Raw genomic sequence first — 24,489 nt, forward strand, 5'->3', positions numbered from 1 at the left:
GAATAGAATTCCTGGTGGTTGTGGAGTGACTTGGTGGTGAGTACATACAGGCAATGAATTTCTCAAAGTTAAGCAATGAGAGGGAAGTGAGACCCAGAACGATAGTTTAAGAAGATGGAAGGGCTAAGGGAAGATTGAAGGAACTAAGAGAGAGTGAAAAATCAAAAGACTATTGTGCCATATAAGGGTCAGTTGAAGGACCGGAGATACATAACCTAAATTAGAAATGAATTAGGGAAGAACATGATAGCTACCATCAACTATTAGAAAAACAGTCTTGTAGAAGAAGATTTGTTCTCCTTGGCAACAGAGAGTATAACTAAGAGTAATGGGTATAAGTTGCAGAGAAGCAGGTTTATACTTAATGTAAAGAAAGTACTTTCTACTAATTAAAGATCTCCAAAAGCAGAATGAAATGCCATTGGAAGCAGCAAGTTCCCCCTCACCAGAAATCTTCAAAGAAAGGCAGGATGGCTGCTCATGGATTTAAAGATGATCAATAATGGGTTAGAATAGAGGGCATCTAGAGGATCTTCCTGATCAATAATTTTGTGAAAATGAGTGTGAGCATGGAAACACCAAGGGAACAAGGTCCTACATTAGATAGGAGGGGATTAGATTAAGGGCCAGAGTGATAAGGTTTGCTTTTTCAAGGAGTGGGCTACTTTGTCCACTATGGCTAGAGCAAAGGATGAATGACTGTTATCAAAAACTTTTGAGATGTAGCAGAAGGGAAATGAGGAAGTTCAAAACAGATAACCCTAAGTCTTCTCCATATAGTAGGAGGCAAAGTCAGCTGCTGAGAGACAACAGTGTAAGGATGGAGCTTGGGGCTGGAGCAGAAGGTTATGGGGAGTATGAGACTGAGCAGAGCCATAACTTGCAATTTTGATATCTGGTACAGGCAGCATAAAACCTACTTTCAGATCAACAACATTTCTTTCCTTCCTTTTATAGCTGCAAATAGATGGCTAAGTAGAAATAGAGATGGAAGTAATGAGCAATGAGAAGATTGAGGAACTTCAATTCAACAAGCATTTATCAAGCACTTACTGTGCGCCAGGCCATGTGCTAGGTGCTGGGGATACAGAGGCAAAAATGAACCTCAAGAAGGTTATATTCTACTTGGAGTAAACATCATTTATCCAGAGAAAGAAATACAAAATGCACGCAAAGTAATTTTGGCATTGAGTGGGAAGAGCTGTAACAACTGGGGGAATCAGGAAAGGCCTCACATAGACATAGCAAGTGAATCTTGGAGGGAGCTGGGGAGTCCAAGAGCCCAGGTGAGAAGGGAAAGAGTTCTAGGAATGTCTGAGGAACGGTTTGTGCAAAGGCATGAAGGCAGGAGATGGAATTTGGGCATGGAAAACACCAAGTAGAGGGGTTTTGTTGGGATAGAGAGAGTGTGTGTGTAGTGGATGGGGCTGGGGGAGGGGGGAGGGGGAAGGTGGAGGAGGTGAAATCTGAAAAGATGGGTTGAAATCCAATTATGAAAAGCTTTAAATGCCAGAGGACCTTCTATTTTATCCAAGAGATAATTTTAAAAAAAAACCACCTTTTTTTGTGAGGCAATTGGGGTTAAGCCCAGAGTCACACAGCTAGTGAGTATTATGTGTCTGAGACCAGATTTGAACTCAGGTCCTCCTGACTCCAGGGCCAGTGCTCTATCTACTGCAACACATAGCTGCCCCCAAAACCCATCTTTTTGAACAGAGGTATGACATGGTCAGATCTATGTTTTAGAAATATTAATGTGGCAGCTTTTGTGGCATGTGAATTGATAGAAACAAGATCAGTTAGGAGAGGATTGCAGTAGTCCCTGTGGGAAGTGACTTTAATGGAACTGGATTCATCAACAGTCTTCCTTTTTCCTATACTGGTACTTTTTACCTTAACTCTACATACAACCTGTTACCACTTATCACCACCATACTTGTGTATGGTATGCAGGGGACTTGAACAGTTATCTGTCCCTCTTTAAAACACTATCAATGAAGGTATGTCTAGAAATACACATATATAAATATGAAAAAACACATGTGCATACAACTATAGGAATTGAACGGATCCATGAAATATTTACCCTATGTAGAGTGGCACCCACTTTTTTCATTGTCTTTTGCAGTGCTCTGATCAGGCAGAAACAGCTTTAGCAGCTATTTTCTCCTATTCACAGGAAGAATTCGGGGTTAGTTTGGTTACATTGTCAGAGCTAAGTGGCGAAGGTTATTCAGTTTATTTTTTCTCTTGATTTGTTACCTGGATCTCTGTGAAGAGACAGCTCCTTCTGTCCTTGACTGTTTCCCAGAGCAGACCCTAATTAGATCAACATAGCAGGATGGTCAGGCCACTCTCCATGTGGCATACTGATGCTTGTGTTTTGTTGTTGGGAAGCTATCACTTGAATAAATGATCTGTTGAGAGCTTATCAATTGCATAAGCAGTTTTCCCTCCCCTCCCCCAGCCAGGAATTTCAAGTAATTTCTTTCTCTTTCCATTCTCTTAAGCTTGGAGAAAATGCAGAAAGACTCCAGTGTGGAAAAGGAACCAGTTCTCCCTGCTTCTCTTCTTCATAAGCCCTGTGCTCCTGCTGTGACCCGTACTGACCACATCTGGCACTATGATGAAGAATACCTCCCAGACGCTTCTAAGCCTGCTTCTGCCAACTCCCCAGAGCAGGCAGATGGTGGTGGCAGCAATGGATTTATAGCTGTCAACCTGAGCTCCTGCCAGCAGGAGGTTGATTCCAAGGACTGGGTGATTGTGGACAAGGAGCAGGACCTTCATGATTTCAGGACGAATGGGGCTTTAGGGCATAAAACTGGAAGCCCTTCAGATGAGGAACCTGAGGTGCTGCAAATCCTAGAGGAATCTCCTCAAGAAGAACAGCACAAACTAGGTCCTTGGGTAGAAGATGGTCATAAAAAAAGTGGAGCTCCCAGTGTGGTCTTGGCACTGTCCGTGGCGTGTCCTGCCACTGCAGCGTCAGAGCAATATGCAGATAGACTGGAACTCCAGCCTGGAGCTGCTGGCCAGTTGCTTGCAGCCACACCCACAAGCCCAATGGAGGCTCAAGCAGAAGGACCTCTCACACCAGTAAGTAATGTGTTCACCTTCCATTCACTCTGTTCTCTGTTTAGGATGATCTAAGAAAAGCGCTAATTATTTCTCCTCTAAAATTCTTCTGCGAATGACTGAGCCCTGGAAGGGGACGTATTGAACTAAATTCTGAAGTTAATTCCTCTTAATTACTTAATTAAAATAAAATAGTTTTAGTAGTGTGGATATCTTTTATTTAGGAAACTTAACATAGAATTTCACAGGTTCGTAGACCTAGAGCTGGAAAGGACATTATAGGTCATCTAGTTCTTTTCCAGATGAGAAAACTGAGGCTTAAAGAGGTTAAGTGACTTGCTCAGGGTCATTCAGGCACTAAGGGGGCAGAGCCAGGATTCAAACCAACACGCCCGACTCTGAGCTCAGGACTGTCGAATAAGAGTCCATCCCCATTGTGTCATCTTGGAGGTATCTGCAGCCCCCAGGGACCAATCAGAAGAATTCCCTCTGTTCTTGAGTGGGGGGCGGTGCGGTTAGGGAGCCCATCTACCTTCATAGGAGCTACTCTCCCAGCAAAAGTTTACATCCTGGAATCTCATCAAGTTACCTGGAGTAATTCATCAGATTGATCAGGGGCTCTACTAATCAACCCCTGATATATGAGGAATAGTAAGATACCTCACACAAAGTGTAAGGAGGCAATTAGTTCTGCCCAAAGCCTAATGGTCAGTAGTTGAAAAGGGCCTCTATGGTGATTTTTAACATTTATGGTAAGAGAAGACTCTAGATTTCATATGGACCCATGTCTTCTCTCCTCAGATAGTAGTAGGAACAGAGAAGAAGTGTCAGATTCATATCAGATATGTTCAGAGGAACATACCGTCAATCAAGACATGGACCGGGAAAGTATAAGCAAGTAGCCGTTGGAGTTGGAGTGTACAGAGTTGTAATATAGGGGACTATGTACATAAGCAGTGTATGGTATCACAGGCCTGCTCTGACTTAATGACTTCTACTTTTCTTCTGAGACCTTATAGCTTAGTTCCCTTGATCACATTATGGTTTTCAATGCTACTACTTCTCCTCCTAAGTACTCACTTGACACCCAGCTTAAATAAATGTACATACCTTTTTAATGATTAGTGTAGTTTTGGGTGTAACCTGTGACCCAGTATTCCCAGGCTCTGGGCTTACACAAACTGGGTTCAGTTGGCAGCTTCTTAAAAATATTATTCTGGTTCATATTACCATCACCCAGAATTGCCTCTAGGAAATATCAGATTATAACTTGACTAGAGATGTCAGTAAAATAGAGATATCAGTAAAAGGATTCTCATATCTCGTACAAACACTCAAGGTAAAAATTCATGGATCTGGCTCAGGAGAGCTTTAATTTTACACACACACACCCCAGAAAATACAGAGAATATTATATAAAGAACTTTCAGTAGTCCATAAAGAAATATAGTTCTTCTCCCCAATGAGTTCCAGCTTTTCTCAATGCCTATATAATGCCTCGTTTGCATAGCAGCTTGGGTCTAGGACTTTCTTGGGGTGGCAAACACTTGAGTTTGCTAAGGAGCCAAGTTCCCAACATTCTGGTGAGTCTCACTTCCCAACTGAGACCAATATAGGCCTCTAGCCTTATGGTCTTACTATGACAGGTTGGACTCCCCCTGGAAGGGAACCACACTTGGAGTTGCTCGAAAGTCAAATTCCCTTTCCATTGGACTTGAAATGTCCAGATAATTCACAGTAATTGCAAAGAGCAAATTCCAGGACAGCTAGGTGGCACAGTGGATAGAGCACTGGTCCTGGAGTCAGGAGGACCTGAGTTCAAATCCATCATCAGACACTTGTCGTGCACTAGCTATGTGACCCTGGGCAAATCACTTACCCCCATTGCCTAGCCCCCCTCCCAAAAAGGGGCAAATTTCAAGTCTCTTTAGAACCCTGTATTATGATCTAAACTCCCTGGCTGCTCCACCAGTTTCAGGAAGAAATGTCTTCCATTTTACATTCTCAATCTCCTTTCTCCAAGAAACAGGTGCTGGCCAGTAACTCATCTTTCTTTCAAAGGCTAGATTTCAAAACTCTTGGACTTGGGATTTCTAGAATGGTAACTGTAAGGCTGATGCTGTTCAGGAAATATCCTCTCATCTGTTCCTAAATAATTCAAGACTCCTTCTAACTGCCCTAATAATGATAAAGTTCTTAGGAGTTACATGAATCATGTTTCCATATAGGAATGCAAACAGTTTAACTGTATTGAGTCCCTTACGATACTTTTTCATGTTTATTTTTTTATGCTTCTCCTGAGCCTTGTGTTTGAAAGTCAGATTTTCTATTCAGCTCTGGTCTTTTTATGAAGAATACTTCAAAGTCGTCTGTTTCAGTAAATGTCAATTTTTTCTTCTGAAGGATTGTACTCAGTCTTGCTGGGTAGCTTATTTTTGGTTGTAATCCTAGTTCCTTTGCCTTCTACAATATCGTATTCTAAGCCCTCAGCAACTTTAACATGGAAGCCATTAAATCTTTTGTGATCATGACTGTGGCTTCATGATATTTGAATGGTTTCTTTCTGTCTGCTTGCAGTATTTTCTCCTTGACTTGAGAGTCTGGGATTTGGCTGCAATATTCCTGGGAGTTTTCATTTTGAGATCTCTTTCAGGAAGTGGTCAGTGGATTCTTTCTTTTTCTATTTTACTTGGTGGATAGCAAGGAAGTTCTCCTTGATCATTTCTTGAAATATGATGTCCAGGCTTTTTTTTTAATTATGGCTTTCAGGTAATCAAAAAATTCTTCATTTATCTGTCCTCAAGCTCTTTTCCAAGTCAATTGTTTTTCCAGTGAGATATTTCACATTTTCTTATTTTTTTGACTTTGTTTTAATGTTTCTTGATGTCTCATGAAGTCATTAGCTTCCACTTTCCCAGTTCTAAGTTTTAAAGAATTATTTTCTTCATTAAGTTTTCATTTAGCCTATTAAGTTCTTTTCTTTTCTTTTTCTTCCTGTCACTGATTCTCTTTATTTTATTTTTTTCATTTCTTTTTTTATTAATTTATTTCATTTTCAACAATCACTTTCATAAGCTTTTGAGTTTTAAATTTCCCCCCCCCTCTCCCCAAGATGGCACACAATCTGATATAGATTCTACATATGCATTCCTATTAAACATATTTTCACATTAGTCATGTTGTAAAGAAGAATTAGAACCGATAGGAGGAACAACAAGAAAGAAGAAAAAAAACAGAAGAAAAAAGAACAAATAGTATGCTTCGATCTGCATTCAGACTCCATAGTTGTTTCTCTGGATGTGAATAGCATTTTCCATCATGAGACTTTTGGAGATGTCTTAGATCCTTGCATTGCTGAGAAGAGCTCAGTCTATCAGAGTTAGTCATCACACAAGGTGGCTGTTACCACATACAATGTTCTCCTGGTTTTGCTCATTTCAATCAGCATCAGTCCATACAAGTCTTTCCAGACTTTTCTACAGTCTGCTTGCTCATCATTTCTTATAGCATAATAGTATTCCATCATGTTCATATGCCACAACTTGTTCAGCCATTCCCCAATCGATGGGCATCCCTTCAATTTCCAATTCTTTGCTACCACAGAAAGAGCTGCTATAAATATTTTTGTACATGTGGGTCCTTTTCCCATTTCTATGATCTCTTTGGGATACAGCCCTAGAAATGGTATTGCTGTGTCAAAGGGTATGCACATTTTTATAGCCTTTTGGGCATAGTTCCAAATTGCTCTCCCAAATGGTTGGATCAGTTCACAACTCCACCAACAATATGTTAATGTCCCAGTTTTCCCACATCTTCTTCAGCATTTATCCTTTTCCTGTTTTGTCATGTTAACCAACCTGATAGGTGTGATGTGATAACTCAAAGTTGTTTTGATTTGCATTTCTCTAATCAATAGTGATTTAGAGTATTTTTTCGTGTGACTATAGATCGCTTTAATTTCTTCATCAGAAAACTGCTGTGTTCATATACTTTGATCATTTATCAACTGGGGAATGACTCATATACTTATAAATTTGACTTAGTTCTCTATATATTTTAGAAATGAGGCCATTATTAGAGACACTGATTGTAAAAATTCTTTCCCAGTTTTCTGCTTCCCTCCTAATCTTGTTTGCATTGGCTTTGTGCAAAAACTTTTCAATTTATTGTAATGAAAATTATCCATTTTGTATTTGATAATGTTCTCTCTCTCTTGTTTGCTCACAAATTCTCCTGTTCTCCATAAATCTGATAGGTAAACTATTCCTTTCTCTCCCAGTTTGCTTATAATATCAGCCTTTATATCTAAATCCTGTACCCATTTTGACTTTATTTTGGTATAGGGTGTAAGATTTTGGTCTATGCCTAGTTTCTGCCATACTCTTTTCCGTTTTTCATCAAACAGTGAGTTCTAGGAGTTCTTTTCTTAAGTGAATTTTTGTGCCTCTTTTACCATTAAGCTAATAATGTTTTTTAATGTCTTATTTTCTTCACTATTTTTGTGCCTCTTATACCAACCTGTTAATTCTCTTAAAATAATTTTCTTGCATCACTCTCATTTCTTTTCCCAAATTTTCCTCTACCACTCTTATCTCTTTCTTTAACTTTTCCAGGAATATTTTTTGGGTTGGGGTTCAATTAGCATTTTTCTTTGAGGCATTGCATATATTTTTTCATGATATTGCCTTCTGATTTTGTGTTTGGTCTTCCCTGTAGTAAGACCGGACATTTTGGTAGTAACATTTTATGGTCAAATTCTTTTTTGTTGTTGTTTGCTGATTTTCTCAGCCTATTTCTTGACTTTAACTTTATGTTAAAGTTGGGCTTGGCTCACCTGGAGATGAGGAGGCACTGTACTAAGCTTCAGGCCTTTCTTATTTTTGTTTTCATAGCTAGTTCTGGGGGTCTGCAAGTTTTGGCATTTCCAAGGTGTGTGATTTGGGGAGAGGGGTGATTACTGCTTTCGTGGTCTGCACTCCAGCCTTTACCCGAGAAGGGGCCCTGCTCCCCTGCAGTTACAAGCACTAGTGTTTCTCTCTGCCTTGGAGCTGTGAACAGGGTCCCTGCTCCCATGTGACCGATCACAAGTACTCCTCTCTGTCCTGGAACTGTGACCTAGGACTGTGTATGAATCAGTGCCAGCTGCCCCCAGCATCAGCAGGGGGTCCCCTGTAATCTCTTTCTGATCAGTAGTCCAACCCCTTCAGCATCTCTGAGCGGAGAGCTTCTGAAGAAGTTGCTGCTGCTGCAGCAGTTGCTGCCGCAGCCAACTCCAAGGCCCCCCACTGATACTGCTGCCACATGGCTCCAGTGTTACAGACCTCTCTTGCCAACCTCCTAGGTTATCTTAGGGTGGGAAAACGTCTCACCCTGACCTTTTGTTGGCTCTGCCCCTCCAAAACTTGACTTGAGGTGTTATTGTAATGTTGTTTGCAGGGGGTGTTGGGAGAGCTCAGCTAGTTGCTGCCTTTGCTCCACCATATCGGCTCTGCCTCCCCATCTCCCCAGCTAGACTCACCCCGTTTTAAATCTCTAAAATACACCCTTAATGAGGAGAACGTGATTCTGTCAATTTGTTGTTTGGCATTCAGTGTAGCATGTATTTCATATTGATTCATGTTATTCACAGGCTCACTGTCTTTCCCCCAAAACTTTTCCCTCTTGTTTTCCTGTTTCTTTCGGAGGCATTGCTGCCCATAATCACTCAGTTTCAAAACCTTGGAATACCCTTATATTCTTCCCTCATCCTCATTCCTCATATACAATTATCCCTTCTACATCTTGACTTTCCCCATCGAGGTTTCTATATATCACAGATTGGTATAAGAAATTAAATGGAAATTTGAGGGGAGTTTTATGGAAGCTGCAGATGACACATGAAAGCCAGCAAACAACACAGAAAAAGTTTAGAAACTCAGAAATGCATAAAATATATGTGTAATATATAATGCCAACCCAAATTTTACAAGAAGGTACTGTAAACAGCCTCTGGTACAAAAGGAGGGCCAAAAAATTTTACTCAGCTTTTCCAGATCGTGGGGACACCACACCCCTAACCCCCATGATGTGAAAGGGATAACTGTATAATCATTTGTCAGGTTTTATCATTTCTACTTCCATAATATTTCTCATGTTTATTCCTTTCTTAACACTCATATGGCAAACACCCTAGTTCATACCTTCATCATCTCTTGCCTGAACTATTGCAGTAGCTTCTTAATTGATCTCTTTCTCTAGTCTTTCTCCTCTCCTTTCTAGTCTGTCCTCAACATAGCTGCCACATTTATATTTCTAAAACATAGCTCTGATCATGCCCCTCTCCAGCTCAGTAAGCTCCAGTGACTTCCTGCTTCTAGTATCAAGTACAAACTCCTCTGTTGAGCTTTTAAAGCTCTTCATAGTCCAGCTGTAACATACCTTTCCAGTCTTATTACCCTTCATGCAGTCAGTGTTTATAGCCTTACTAGCCTATTTGTTACCTGTGCACAACATTCCATCTCTCATCTCTGTGCCTTTGCATAGGCTATGTGAATATCTAGCAGGCCCTTCTTACTTCTATCAGCCTAATAAAATTCCTACCTTCTTTCAAAGCTCAGCTCAAGTGCCATTCCCCCCAACAAGGAGTCTATGCTGACCTTCGCAGTAATCTTCCCTGTAATCTCTTTACCAACCTGTTAATTCTCTTAAAATAATTTTCTTGCATCACTCTCATTTCTTTTCCCAAATTTTCCTCTACCCTCCCCTGCCCTCTGCCAAAATTACTTGCATTTACTGTATATTTTGTATTTACTTTCTAGATAAGGGTTTCTACCCCCCACCCCCCAGGACATAAGCCTCTTGAGAGTAGCAAATATTTCATTTTTGTTTTTATATTCCCAGCAACTAGTGCAGTACCTGGCACATAGTAGGTACTTAATAAATGCTGTTGGATGGATTGAATGAAAACTAGGCCCAGCCGTTCCTGGTATAGCTGCCTTCCTCTCTCTGCACTCAGACCTTGCAAACCCTCATAAATTCTCTGTGAATTTCCAGCTAGGAAAATGAGTCATCCTGCTGTTCTCTCCAAGGAATGCATCACACACTGACTCACTGGCCTGGAATTGTACTGGGGCTCTCCTTTTGTCTAAGTGAAGTCCTAGGTAAGCCAGGCTTTGAAATCTCCCTGAAAAAAAAAAACAACAACTGGAAAAGCACCTGTAATATCCCCAAGCAAGAGGGATGAACTTAACGACGAGGTTGTACACATGGATCATGGATATGCATGTGAATACAATTATTCACTACTCCTATTCCCCCTGAATCCCAAAGACACCCACAACCATGCCCACACACACACACATCCAGAAAGCAGGTGGTTTTCTTTATCCCACAACCATCTGGCAATCACGCTTCTCATAACTCGCCTCAAGGCAGTGCTAGTCTCCAAACTGATTTTTTTTTTCATGTTAGAACCCATCCCCAAATGGAAGTCAGTGTACAAAATCCTGTTTGACATCTGGAATTGTATTTAATAGATATTAAATGAAGTGCCCTGTTCTCAATTAAGGCTCTTTTTATATTCAGTTCCTAGGTTCATTGCTGCATATCGTAGCTGATAGTTCTTGTACAACCTCTATTCTCAATATTGTAAGTGAACTCTCTTTTCTTCCCTGCTTTGCTACTTGGTAGTTGTTTGCTGCCTTTTTCCCTGCCCACTTTCTGATGGTTCTCTTACTCCTTCTGCTGTTTGTCCTTGCACAACAGCCTTCAGCTCTGTTACTTAAGACCTGTGTGACCTCTTAGGTGCCTCAGGTTCCTCATCTGTGAAATGTCAGGTTTGAACCAGATGATGTCAAAGATCTCTTCTCACTCTAAATTTATGTTCCTGTGATCTGCAAGTTTGGCTCCAGTTTAGAATATTGTGCTTTGAGAGAAATACTTGTCATTTTCTTCTTGGCAAAAGTTCTATAAGGGACTTCCAGCTGAACCATCTGGATACATATTTCCAAAGTTTACAAACCATTTCTCTTTATTTTCTTTAAGTTGTATTCTAGAAATATGGCCAGGTGATCTAAAATCTGGGTAACGGTGCTTATACTACCTACCTCACAAGGTTGTTAAGAGAAAAAAAAACACTTGAGAAACAGTATAGTATTTATAAATGTGAGTCAATATCAGCATGATCATTATTATATCATGATGGTTTAATTTGGGTTCTAGCCTCTCCCAGGGGTACAAATTCTACCTTTGCCAGGAGGATGCTGTCAATCCCTTTAACCCAATATTTTCCTTCTTTTAAATGTTTTTGAATTCTGAACTTAAATATCAAATAGATAAATAAATAAATATTTCTAAATACAAAGTAGAACATAGAGGATTGCATATAAAACTGAGTCTCTAGTCTATGCTGATTGTTTTTTAAAAGTATGTACTTTCAAAATTGTCCTGCTTGTCTTTGCTCCCCTGGACTGCCTTCTGTACTCCTTTATGTTACAATGTTTCAGTAGTCTTCTCTCTCCCTCTTTTTTTAAATCAGTCACTCCCCTCCCTTTCACCTTCTTTCTCTAAATTAAAAATAGAAGGGTAAAAAATATATATATAACATGTTAGCATAGTCAAGCAAAAACATTCCAGTGGCCATGTCCAAAAATGTGTCTTTTTCTGCAGCTTGAGCCCATCGCCTCTCTTTCAAGCATGTCAGTAATATGCTTCATCACAGGTCTGGAGGCTTGGTTGGTCATTGCATTGATCATGTTCTTAGGTCTTTCAAAGTGGTTTGTTTTTTTTTTTTTAAATAGTGTTTTTGTCATTGTATAAATTGTTCTCTTGAATCTTTTTGCCTTGCTTTGCATCAGTTCTAACTTCCCAGGATTCTCTGAAATCATCTCTTTCATCATTTCTTAAGGTGCAATAATATTCTGTTACATTCATATACCATGTTTCACTCAGCCATTCTTCCATTTGATGGGTACTCTCTTAGTTTATAGTTCTTTGCTTTTGTTTTAGATCAAGATATTTGTTTTACTTGCTACTATTCTGCCCACCCCATTGTTCCCCTATTGAGTTTGATGTATTTCTACACCAAACTGTGTTTGTAATCGTGTGTGTTCAGCCTTCCTTTGTCCATTTCAGATAAGAGTGCATTCTATCTGGTGTCCACTCCTACCATACTTTCCTCCATATGTTTATATTCTCCCCACTCAGCTCAGTTACAAGAAATAGTTACATCCATCACCCCCCTTCTTCCTCTCTAAATCTCAAAGATGAAGAGGGACCTAACCCCAGGAGGTGTAGATCAACACAGGAACCCAGGTCAAGCTGGGCAACTACCCACCCAAAAACCTATCAAGAGGCAAAGTCTAAGTCTGGCACACAGCCCCAGTTCTAAGGCATGAGAGAGGAGTAAAGCAAAGAAGATACAGACCATTACAAAGAATTGTAACAGATCCAAAGATACTCAAAAACCCAGTCTAGAAAGAGAGAATGATTCTCTAACAACTGCAGGCAGAGACTCAAAAGAAAAAGTTTATTTTTTCCAAGGATTACATGAATACTTAGAAGAAAGTAAGCAAGAGATAAAAGTGAAATTAAACTCTGAAGGAAACAAGTAAAAGGAAAATAAATAGCTTAGAACAAAAAGTGATAAAATTTAGCCAAGTACCAGACTCTTTGAAAACTAGAGGGCCCTGTATGATACCTGGGGACACAATGCTAGAGACCCTGGAACCCCTGTGCCTAGTGTGCCCCAGTCTGAGTGCTGCCTTGCCTGAACTGTTCCCAGACTAGGGGATAGTAGAGCCCTCAGCTTACTTTGCCTCCAGATAAAAAACCTTCTGGGCTGTAAGTGTCTCTAGCCAGCTTCTGGTACTGGCTTTGCTAGCAGCTCCCTTTCCTATTGTTTGTACCCTTCTGGCTGGCTTTCTGTGCAGTCCAGGGGTGGGAAAAATCATTTATTATAGTTTCTTTTTGAATTTCATCATCAGTATTTGGTTTGTGCTGAAGTGGGTATGGGAGAACTGAGCTACCCGCCTCTACTGAGGCAGGACAAGCATCTTGCCCTGAAGTCTCTCTATATTTTCACCTAAAGTAGGGAGCTGGACCACATAATTATAGCACTTAAAGCAGTGCCTTATGCATGTATTTGTTGCATTTAATACTAGATAGATGCCTAGTTAATATCTGTTGAAACAAATTTAATATTTCTTTAGGTCAGAGTGAAAAAGTAATCATACTCTTTAAGGCAGTCATTTTATTGTCAGGACTATACTCTGAAACTGTTATTAAAAATGAAGCAAGCATCTGTTGAAAGATTTTCATAGCATTATTAATGTAAGCAAAAAAACTGGAAAGAATTTAAATGTACATCAATAGAGAATGGCTGAATAAATCATAGTATTATTAAAATAATGGGATGCCATAAATCCAACTAAGGTTGACAAGTCTGAAGAATATGAGGAAATATGGAAAGATCTTTAGACTAGACAAAATGAAGTAGAGAAAAGGTAGAATCAAGGCAACAGAGTACACACTAATTACAACCATATAAAAAGGCAAGTGAATGGAAATTACTACTTGAAAAGTTATGGCATCTTATAGGTTTAAATTCATTTATCTCAATGTAAATATGTAAAAAATGTAAATAGGTAAAAAGCAAGGTTGATCATATTGATACTCAATATTGTTTATGGTAAATTATTTGAATAAAAATATTTCCAGATCTTTTCCAGCTCTAATTAGATGCTGCTGCTTCTTCTTCATCATCTTTTGACATCTTGGCTTTTATTAGAATATTTCAGAAAACAAGTTGCTTTATTCTCATGAAAACTGAGATGATCAAATTATATACATTTTCATTCTAAAGAATTATTTTTATGGTAATACTCATGACAAACATGCAGGTATCTTAAAATATTCTGTAGTATAAGCTATTAAAATGGGTAACACAAAAACTTCAAAATATAGCACCACATTAAATTAGCATCATAAAACTTTCAAACATAATTTAAATTCCAATTATTTGTCGTCATTATATAGTGAATCTTCTATAGACCTTTGCTATTGAATGCACTTGAAAAAGTAGTGATTATCATTAGTACTTGTGAATAATTGTTCACATTTGTTAGCTTGAAATACGGCACACTGAAAGGTAGATAAATGTGAATGACTAGTTGAAAGAAAATTGGTTTAATTCAGTTACATTGAGAATATGCAGTGGTGAAATTTGCTGGATGTTAAGCACTCTCTTTATCAGAAAGACAGTATGCAGCATGGATTTATAAGGATCCAGCTGAGACTAAGCTTTCATTATAGAGAATCACAGAATTTAAGAGATGGAAGAGAACTTGACAGTCGTATAGTTCAACTCCTACCTGAAAAAGAATCCCCGTTACAAGTTTCTCCTCCTCCTTACTAGCAGCCTCCCCATCCTGGAGACACCTCTGCCCTGAGGCCTGTTCTCATTGGTGAGTCCCTACCCTGCCTGCATTTCACGAGGGGTCCAGGCCATGTTCACTTCACTTCTGACTCCACTTGCTTCTTGAACTTCTCTACCACTTATCCAGTACCCTTTGCTTCCCTTCCTTGTGCCATTCTCCTTTACATGCTGTCTTCCCTCATTAAAACTTAAGCTCCTTGAGCTTAAACCTATCTTTTTTGTTTGTATTTGTATTTGCTTTGCATTTGTATCCTTAGTGCTTAACATGCGGCACATAGTAAATACTTAATAAATTTTCTTTCTTTTTTTTCCCCTTTATTTCTTTCTGTCAACAAATCAGTAAGCCTCTGCTTAAAGATCTCTAATAAGAAGGAACCCATTACTTCCTCCTGAAGAGGCCCATTCCATTTATGATCAGTTCTAATTGTTAGGAAATTTTTCCTTATATATTTGCATCTTCTAACTGTTACTCCCAGGTCTGCCTCTAGAACTAAACAGAACAATTCCAATCCTTCTTCCATATCATAGCACTTCAGATACTTAAAGATAGCTATCATGTTCCTTCTGAGTAGACTGGTTTCCCTCCTGGTTTCCCTCCTGGATATTTTCCATTTGATCAATCATTCCTAAACTGTAGTATCCAAAATTAAATATAATACAATAGATGTGACCTTACCAGAAGGACCATTACCTCCATATTTCTGAAGGCTATGCCTCTTTTAATATATCCCAAGATCCTATTGTCCCATTAGCTTTGCAGGTTGCCATATCATACTATTGACTCATAATGCACTTGTAAATCGCTAAAATCCCCCAATTTTTTCAGACAAAGTACTTCTACATTGTAACTTTGAAATTGATTTTTGGGGGCAGCTAGGTGGCGCAGTAGATAGTGCACTGGCTCTGGAGTCAGGAGGACCTGAGTTCAAATGCGGCCTCAGACACATAACACTTACTAGCTGTGTGGCCCTGGGCAAGTCACTTAACCCCCACTGCCCAACAAAAAAAAAAAAAAAAGAAAGAAATTGATTTTTGAACCCAAGTGTAAGACTCAGATAAGCATAAGACTGCCCAGAAGAGTGCAGAAAGAAGTTTAGAAGCAAAGACAAACAAGAAGGGTAGTATTGGTATTACCATATTAAGTTTGAGGTATGGTTTAAAAGTCCCAACAATCTGTACATGGTAGATCAGGGTTCCATGTGGAATCCTCTTTTTTGTCCTTTGTCTATGGGAATATTCATATTTGTTTTCAAATTTTTTTTAACTTTACATTTATCTCTATTAAATTTCATCTTACTGGACTTTAGCTTAGTGTTCTAGTCTGTCAGTCAGTGTTTGGAATCTGAATTTTTCAAACAGTGTGATAGCTATCCTCAACTTTGTGTTATTTACAAATTTGATAAACATGCCATCCATGTCATTTTTTCATGTCATTACTAAAAACATTAAATGATACAGGACCAAGCACAGATCTTTGGGGCACCCCATAGGAGACCTCCCAAACTGACATTGAACCACTAATGACTACTCTATGAATCTGTCCATTTAAACAGTTTAGTGTATGTTCCTCTAGTCTAATTCTTTTTTCACCACAAGAACAGTTTGAGATGCTTTATTAAACAATTTACCAAAATCTCAGTAAACTATATCCAAAGCATTCCCCTAATCTATTAGTTTAGTGACTGTTTCAAGAAGGCAAATAATGTTTATTCTGGTATGCCCTGTTTTTGATGAAGCCATTTTAACTCTTTGTGATTGCTGCTATCTTTTCTAGATGATAACTAATCATCTCTTTAGGATTTTCTAGGCGTCCAAGTAAAACTTACTTGTTTTTAGTTTGAAGCCTATTCACTAATGTTTCAGAGAGTCATTTACCCTTCAATCTCTGCAGTATCTTCTCCAATGCTTCACAGTCTTTCAGACATTGTTGATGATAACTCTTAATCACATCTGCCAGTTGTTTGAACCCTCAAGGAAGGAGTTCATTTGGCATCCATCAAGGGCAGTTAGCTAAAATGTCATTTTATTATCCTGGATATAAATTCTCTTTAAGTCATTTTTGCTCTGACCATTTTGTTCCAAAAGTCATTCTCCTTGTCCCAGAAATAGAAACAAAACAAGAAATCAAATGACTCAGCCTCCTGGGTGTTATTTGTTATCACAGTGCCATCCATCCTAAGCAGCAGTCAATTCTATTCCTTAATTGATCCTTCTGCCCCACAAGAACTAAAACAAAAAAGAAACTTAAAAATTTTTTGTCCTCTTTAGCTTTCCTTAATAATTTCAGCTCATTCTAAGCCTTATTACCCTTGACATGTTTTTATGGGGTTGTGCCATACTTTGTTATTTATCCTTTCATCTGCCCCTTGCTTTCATTGTCTATATATATCTTTTAAAAATCCAGGATATATGGCATGTTCTCTATAAATCTAAATTAGTTTCTTCATACAACCCTCATTTCTCCTCAATGACATAGTTTCCTTTTGTATCTCTAGAATTTCATTCCTGAATTTTTCCATCCCACATAGGCTGATATTTCCCTGATGAATTTTTAGTCCATAGGACCCTACTTGTCACTTCCCTGAGTGCTCTGAAGTCTCTTCTCCCCACATCCAGTTTGCATGTTGAACAACTCTACTATTTCCTTTTTTTATTAATCAAACTCTAGGCAACTTCCTCAAAAAAATCCCCACCACTTCTGCCCCACAACTAGTTCCTCTCTTTTGGGGAGAGTCCCATCCATAATAAAATGTATGTTATTGATTTGTCTACCTTAGTTATCATTAAGGCAGGTCAGGAAAACTCCTGCAGATGTCTGTATAATAGAAGTATCCTATCACTGCTATATCACACTTCTGGTTTAGACTTGTGTTTGAGTTCCTAAAATCCTCATCTGTTTCTTCCTTCTGTATGATTGGTCTGTAGTAGACTCCAGTGTCAAAATAACTTATTTCTCCCACCCTTAATCTTCACCCAAATGCTCTCCACTACCCCACACTGGTTACAGGATTTCATTACATGAATATACTTTCTTAATATTCAGTACTACCCTATCCCTACATCCCCTTTCACTCATTCTCTTTCTTTAAATAAGGTATACATGTTGTTAGGGGCAGGATTACCTCAGCCCTGTTCAAATTTGATGTTAGGATGAAATGAGGCACTTTTACTTTAACAAAATGAGATCTACATAGTCATAACATAGAGAGGATAGTCAAAAAAAAAAATACTCTAGCACCTGGCTTTGGTAGACACAGCTTATATGGAAACTATCTTGGTTAGCAAGGCAAGGTATGGTGATTTAAGTGGTCTTGGAACATCTGCCAAATCTGAAGGGCCCCAACTCCATGTGGTTAGGCCTTTTTATGCCTTTAGGTGACCAGGAAGCCACATCAATAGTCAGAGGCTACAAGGAAGCTGAGTCAGCATACAGCTTGAGTCTTGGTCCCTTGGGCCAATCAAGTCCTAGAGATAGCTTTGTTGCCTTTTAGGGAACATATGTTGCAAGAGGAAGAGGAGACCCTGGTTGATATTGGTCCTATCACATTCATCCAGAGCCATATTACAATTATGGTTTCATACCACCAAGTCTATGAAGTCGAATTTGTCTCCTTGTATTAGGACCTGCAATTTATCTTATGCCTAAACTATGGGTATTTGTGCTTAAAAATGGGACACTATAGGTCTTACTACTTGTACGTTTTGGAGGTTTCTTTTTTGGCAATCTGGATGTTTCAACTGTTATTCTTAGTCCTTTATTATAGCCACTTTTATGGAGTTTATGGAGCATGGTACGTATATACAGGGTGTCACAAAAATTTTAGTGCAATCTTAACCTATTAAAGCTTAAAACTAAACTAAGAGAGAGACTTCTGGGTTATATGACCAGCAAGTTGGAAGATTAGACATTTTCTCAAATACTTACAACCTTTCAGACCTGTCTAAAATAGGAAATAGGTGGCAGAGAAAAAGCAGTTAAAGCTGTCTCCATAATCTAGGACAGGGCTTCTTAAACTTTTCCACTTATGACTCCTTTAGCTCTTCTTAAACTGTGGTTCACAATTCCATAGCTGACTAGGACACCAAGAACCCAAACAAGGCAAGAATTTGATTAACTAACAACAGAGAAGGTTAATCCCTAACACCTAACATGCTTCACTCAGCATCCTATCACTACCATCTATCACACACTCAGCAGCAAGGCTCCACAGTCTGACTCAAGCAGCTTTCCACAGAAATTTACTCTACACTCCAACACTTCCCTCCCCTTCTTCCTTGTGCTTGAGAAATCAAATGGCAGGAGGGGCAGAGCCAAGATGGCAGAGGGAAAGCAGTGACTTGCTTGAGCTCTCCCTCAAACCCCTCCAAATATCTATAAAAAATGGCTCTAAACAAATTCTAAAGCACCAGAACCCACAAAAAGACAGAGTGAAACAAATTTCCAGCCAAAGACAGCCTGGATAGTTGATCAGAAAGGTATATTGCGCCGGGCGGGGAGCGAAGCTCAGTTCGGCGTGGGTGCACAGGCTGCAGCTTACCTGGAGCAGGCCTCAGAGGACTGAATCGCGGGCAGCTGTGGTGGTTTCCAGACTTCTCAACCCAGGAACGCCAAACACAACGTGGAAAGTCAGTGGGAAAAGTCTGTGACTGCGGTGAGAGAAGAGCAAGGTCTCAGCCGCAAGTCTTGAGCGTGGCCTCTGGGGCAGCAACTGTTTTCCTGAGCTTCTGGCCCACAGACTGAGGAGGAATTGAGTGGCTGATCAGAGGGGGATTGCAAGGATCTCTTTGCCAGTGCTGAGGCAGGAATGTCTTGTTTTGCCTGTGCTTGGATCTGGGTCACAGTTCTGAGGGGTGGTCCTGGGGAGAGGAGGAAGGCTGACATGGTGGAGTTTGTTGTGGCAGTGGAGAGGAAACAACCTCGCCCCTTATCATAGCACCTTGGAAGAACTGAAAATTTTCAGGTCCCTAGAAATATCTCTGAAAACAGCTGTACAAACCCCCGAAGCTTGGGACAGTACATTCTCCACATTAGAAACAGACTCTCACCTTAACAAAGAGTTTAAAACTCAAGTAATTGGTTGGGATCATGAGCAAGCAGCACAAAAAGAATCAGACTATATTATCTTACTTTGGTGACAAAGAAGATCAAAACGTACAACCAGAAGAAGAAAACAAAGTCAAAGCTCCTACATCCAAAACTTCCAAGAAAATTATGAATCAGTCCCAGGCCTTGGAAGAGCTCAAAAGGAATTTTGAGAAGCAAGTAAGAAAAGTAGAGGAAAAACTGGGAAGAGAAATGAGAGCGATGCAAGAAAATCATGAAAAGTAAGTTGACAGCTTGCTAAAGGAGACCCCCCAAAAAAATGAAGAAAATAACACCTTAAAAAATAGCCTAACCCAAATGGCAAAAGAAGTCCAAAAAGCCAATGAAGAGAAGAATGCCCTAAAGAGCAAAATTGGACAAATGGAAAAGGAAGTCCAAAAGCTTACTGAAGAAAATACTTCCTTAAAAATTAGAATAGAGCAGTTGGAAGCTAGTGACTTTATGAGAAATCAAGACACTGTAAAACAAATCCAAAAGAATGAAAAATTAGAAAACAATGTGAAATATCTCATTGGAAAAACAACTGACCTGGCAAATAGATCCAGGAGAGAAAATTTAAAAATTATTGGATTATCTGAAAGCCATCATCAAAAAAAGAGCCTGGTCATCATCTTTCAAGAAATGATCAAGGAAAACTGCCCTGATATTCTAGAACCAAAGGGCAAAATAGAAATTGAAAGAATCTACCGATCTCCTCCTGAAAGAGATCCCCAAAGGAAGACTCCTAGGAATATTGTAGCCAAATTCCAGAGTTCCCAGGTCAAGGAGAAAATATTACAAGCAGCCAGAAAGAAACAATTCAAGTATTGTGGAAACACAATCAGGATAACACAAGATTTAGCAGCTTCTACATTAAGGGACCGCAGGGCATGGAATATAATATTCCGGAGGGCAAAGGAGATAGGATTACAACCAAGAATCACCTACCTGGCAAAACTGAGTATGATTCTTCTGGGGAAAAAATGGTCATTGAGTGACATAGACTTTCAAGCATTCTTGATGAAAAGACCAGAGCTGAATAGAAAATTTGACATTCCAATACAAGACTCAAGTGGAACATGAAGAGGTAAACAGGAAAGAGAAATCATAAGAGACTTATTAAGGTTGAACTGTTTACATTCCTGCATGGAAAGATGATATTTGTAACTCATGAGACCTTTGTCAGTATTAGGGTGGTTGGAGGGAAAAAAATTGTATGTATATATAGATAGATAGACAGATAGGTAGAGGGCACAGGGTGAGTTGAAGATGAAGGGGTCATATCTGTAGAATAAAATTAAGAGGTAAGAGAGGATTATACTAGGAGAAGGAGAAAGGGAAAGGTAGAATGGGGTAAATTATCTCACAAAAAAAACAGAAAAGGCTTTTATAGTAGAGGGGAAATGGGGGAAGGTGAGAGGGAATGAGTGAATCTTACTCTTACAGGATTTGACTTAAGGAGGGAATAACATACACACTCAATTGGGTATGGAAATCTGTCTTACCCTACAGGAAAATAGGAGGGGAAGGAGACAAGAGAGTAGGGGGATGATAGATAGGAGGGCAGATTGGGAAAGGGGGTAATCAGAAGCAAATACTTCTGAGGAGGGACAGGGTCGAAAGAAAGAATAAATGGGGGAGCAGGATAGGATTAAGGAAAATAGAGTTAGTTTTTCATAGCATGTTTACTATGGAAGTGTTTTGCATAACTTCACATGTATAGCCTATATTGAGTTGCTTGCCTTTTCAATGAGGGTGGGTGGGGAGGGAGGAAGGGAGAAAATTTGGAACCCAAAGTTTTAAAAACACATGTTAAAAAAAAAAATGTTTTCACATGCAACTGGGAAATAAGAAATACAGGAAATGGGGTACAGAAATCTATCCTGCCCTACAGGAAAATAGAAGGGTAAAGTGGGGAGAGATAGCAGGGAAAGCAGACTAGGGGAAGGGGTAGTCAGAATGCATGCCATCTTGGGGTGGGGGGAGGGGTGAGATGGGGTGAAAATTTGGAACTCAAAATCTTGTGGAAGTAAATGTTGAAAATTAGAAATAAGTAAATTTATTAATTAAAAAATAAATAAATAAAAATTTTTAAAAAAATCAAATGGCAAAAATTTTCTCAGACCACAATAGCAGTGTGGCAGCTCTCTATGCTGCAACAAAGTTCAGCCAAAGAACAGAGAGAAGGGGGCAAGAGTAGTTGTGTGGCACTCCACCAAGTGGCAATGAGTGTGGCTGTGTGGCACTCCACCAAGCTTGAGAAGCATAGCATCCAACTGGGACTAATTCTATCCATGCCAGAAGTCATATGAGGCAGGGACTTAGCTAGGGCTGGTAAACTGTGAATTACACAGCATGGGAAGAGGCTTTGAGATCTAGCACCCAGGGAACCTATCATCAAAAATAAATCACACAGTAAACAAATGGGGACAGTTTAAAAAAAAAAAACTGAAATTATCAAACGTCACAGGAGGAAGAAAACCCAAAGACCTTGAGCATAAGCAGATAAACCATGGGGAAGATAATAATAACAAAAGAGGAAATGGCCCCCAGACCAGAGAAAGGAGTTCAGGCATCTAGGAATAAGCATTGCAAGAAAAAAAAAATGAATTAATACCTAATGAGTCAGAGAACCCTGTGGATTTCCAAGAGAGCATAGAACAACATCAGGATGTTCTTGAATGGTTTAAAATAGAAATAAGAATTGTGAAAGCAGAATTTATATCTTGCATAGCAGAAATAATTGGCAGAACAGAAAAACTTGAATCTATGGTGGCATGTCTCACTAGAGAAACAAAGCTGATTGAGAATCTAAATGCATGGAAATAAAAGACAGTCTGAAAGAAGAGAAATAAAAGCAAATAACATTAAAAGCAGCATGATCTCCATGCAAGCATAACTTACTGATCTTAAAGACAGGATAATTTAAGGATTATAGATCTTCCTGAAATACCCAACAAGTCAAAAACCCTGAACATCATAATGCAAGAAATAAAACAAGAAAGCTCCAGAACCTCTGAACCCAGAAAACAAAGTGTCAATTAAAAGAATCCACAGATGGCCTCCAGGAAAAAAGCAAACAGACAAACCAAAACACCTTATGCTTCACTTCCAAAACATTGTAGTCATTAAATTTCCATTGAAAAACAACAAACTTGCAAATGTCCAGGAAGAAGACTCAAATACAGGGAAAAGAAATGTGAATAGTGTAAGACTATTATGTACCCACAGTAAACAACAGGAGAGAAGGGAATAATGTATTCCAAAAAAGCAAAGAAACTTAAAATGAAGTCTACCCTGCAAATTTGAACATAACAATAAATTTGTAAAAATAGAAGTTCAGTTAAAAAAAAAAGAGGTATTTTAAACATTCCTAGGACAATAGCCGGAAGAAATAATTTCTCAAACACCCCAGGCAATAGAAATGTAAGAAAGTAAACAAATACTGTTACTAAGGAAAACAACAACAAAAAGATCATTAAGAGATTACTTTCTAAATGAGGAGACAAGGGTAAAAGCAAAATTCAAGTAAAAGTGATGGTAGGGAGGAAATAAAAGGCCTGAAACCCCATGGATTAAATCTCACAAAACCTTGCCTAGAGGTGCATCAATGTTTTTTGCAGGTCCAAGTTACAGAAAGGGAGGATATAAGTAAGGGGTGAGGGGAGGGGAAGATAGAAGAGAATGTGTGATGTTCCCTAATTAAGTCAAAGGCTAACAACAAAGAGAAAACAATTCCTGTAGTCTCTCAGTCAGTCAGTGAGCATTTATTAAGTACCTACTATGTGCCAGGCACTATGCTAAGCTCTGGAGATACAAAAAGAGGCAAAAGGAAGTCCCTACCCTAAAGGAGCTTACAGTCTAGTGGGGGAAATAACAAGCAAACAAATATATACGAACAAGCTATATATAGGACAAATAGGAAATAATTAACTGAAGGAAACTGCAAGAACTAAGAGGGTTGGGAAGGACTTCCTGTAACAGGTGAGATTTTAGTTGAAATTTGAAGTCAGGAAAACCAGTTGTCAGAGATGAGTAGGGAGAGTATTCTGGGCATGGTGGATAGCCAGAGAGAATGCCCAGAGCTGAGAGGTGGTGTCTTTTTCATGAAACAGCCAAGAGACTAATGTCACTGGATCAAAGAGAACATGGCAGAGGGAGTAAGGTGTAGTAAGAATGGAAAGATAGGAGAAGGCTGGATTATGAAGGGCTTTGAATGCCAAACAGAAGATTTTGAATTTGAATTTGATCCTGGGAGCAATAGGAAGCCACTGGAATTTCCTGAGTTGGGTGGGGGGTAGGGGGGGTGATGGTCAGACCTGTGCTTTAGGAAAATCACTTCAGTGGCTGAATAGAAATGGATTGCAGTGGGAAGAGACTTGAGACAGTCTGACCCACCAATAGGCTATTACAATAGTTCAGATATGAGGTGATAAGGGCCTACACTAGAGTGGTGGCAGTGTCAGAGGAGAGAAGGGGACATACTGAAGGGATATTGCAAAGGTGAAATCAACAGGCCCTGGCAACAGATTGGATATGGGGGGAGAGAGATAGTGAGGAACTGAAGATGATACCTAGGTTGAAAGCCTGAGGGACTAAGAGGGTAGTATTACCCTCTACAGTAATGGGGTGGGAGGGAGGGGCAGGGTTCAGGAGAAAGAGAATGAGTTCCATTTTGGACATGTTGAGTTTAAGATGTTTCATATTTCTGAAAAGCATTTGGAGATGTGAGATTGGAGGTCAGCAGAGATGTTGGGGCAGAATAGGTAGATTTGAGAATCAGCAGCATAGAAATGATGATTAAATCCATGGGAGCTGATGTATAGAGGGAGAAAAGAAGGACCTAGCACACAACCCTGAGGGACACCTATGACTAGAGGGTGTGATGAGAATCCAGCAAAGGTGACTAAGATAG

General features: G+C 39.3%; 1 protein-coding gene across 1 annotated transcript in view; it reads left to right on the top strand.

Moving 5' to 3' along the window:
- TTBK2 (tau tubulin kinase 2) overlaps positions 1-24,489 on the top strand; it is a 214,681-nt gene that overhangs the window by 175,492 nt on the left and 14,700 nt on the right. The window contains exon 13 of the mRNA XM_027869987.1: positions 2,511-3,099. Coding sequence (XP_027725788.1) covers positions 2,511-3,099 — 589 coding nt within the window. The remainder of the gene's footprint in view (positions 1-2,510; positions 3,100-24,489) is intronic.

The sequence above is a fragment of the Vombatus ursinus genome, unplaced genomic scaffold (genome assembly GCF_900497805.2).
Source record: "Vombatus ursinus unplaced genomic scaffold, bare-nosed wombat genome assembly UNPS02014794.1, whole genome shotgun sequence".
Lineage (NCBI taxonomy): Eukaryota > Metazoa > Chordata > Mammalia > Diprotodontia > Vombatidae > Vombatus > Vombatus ursinus.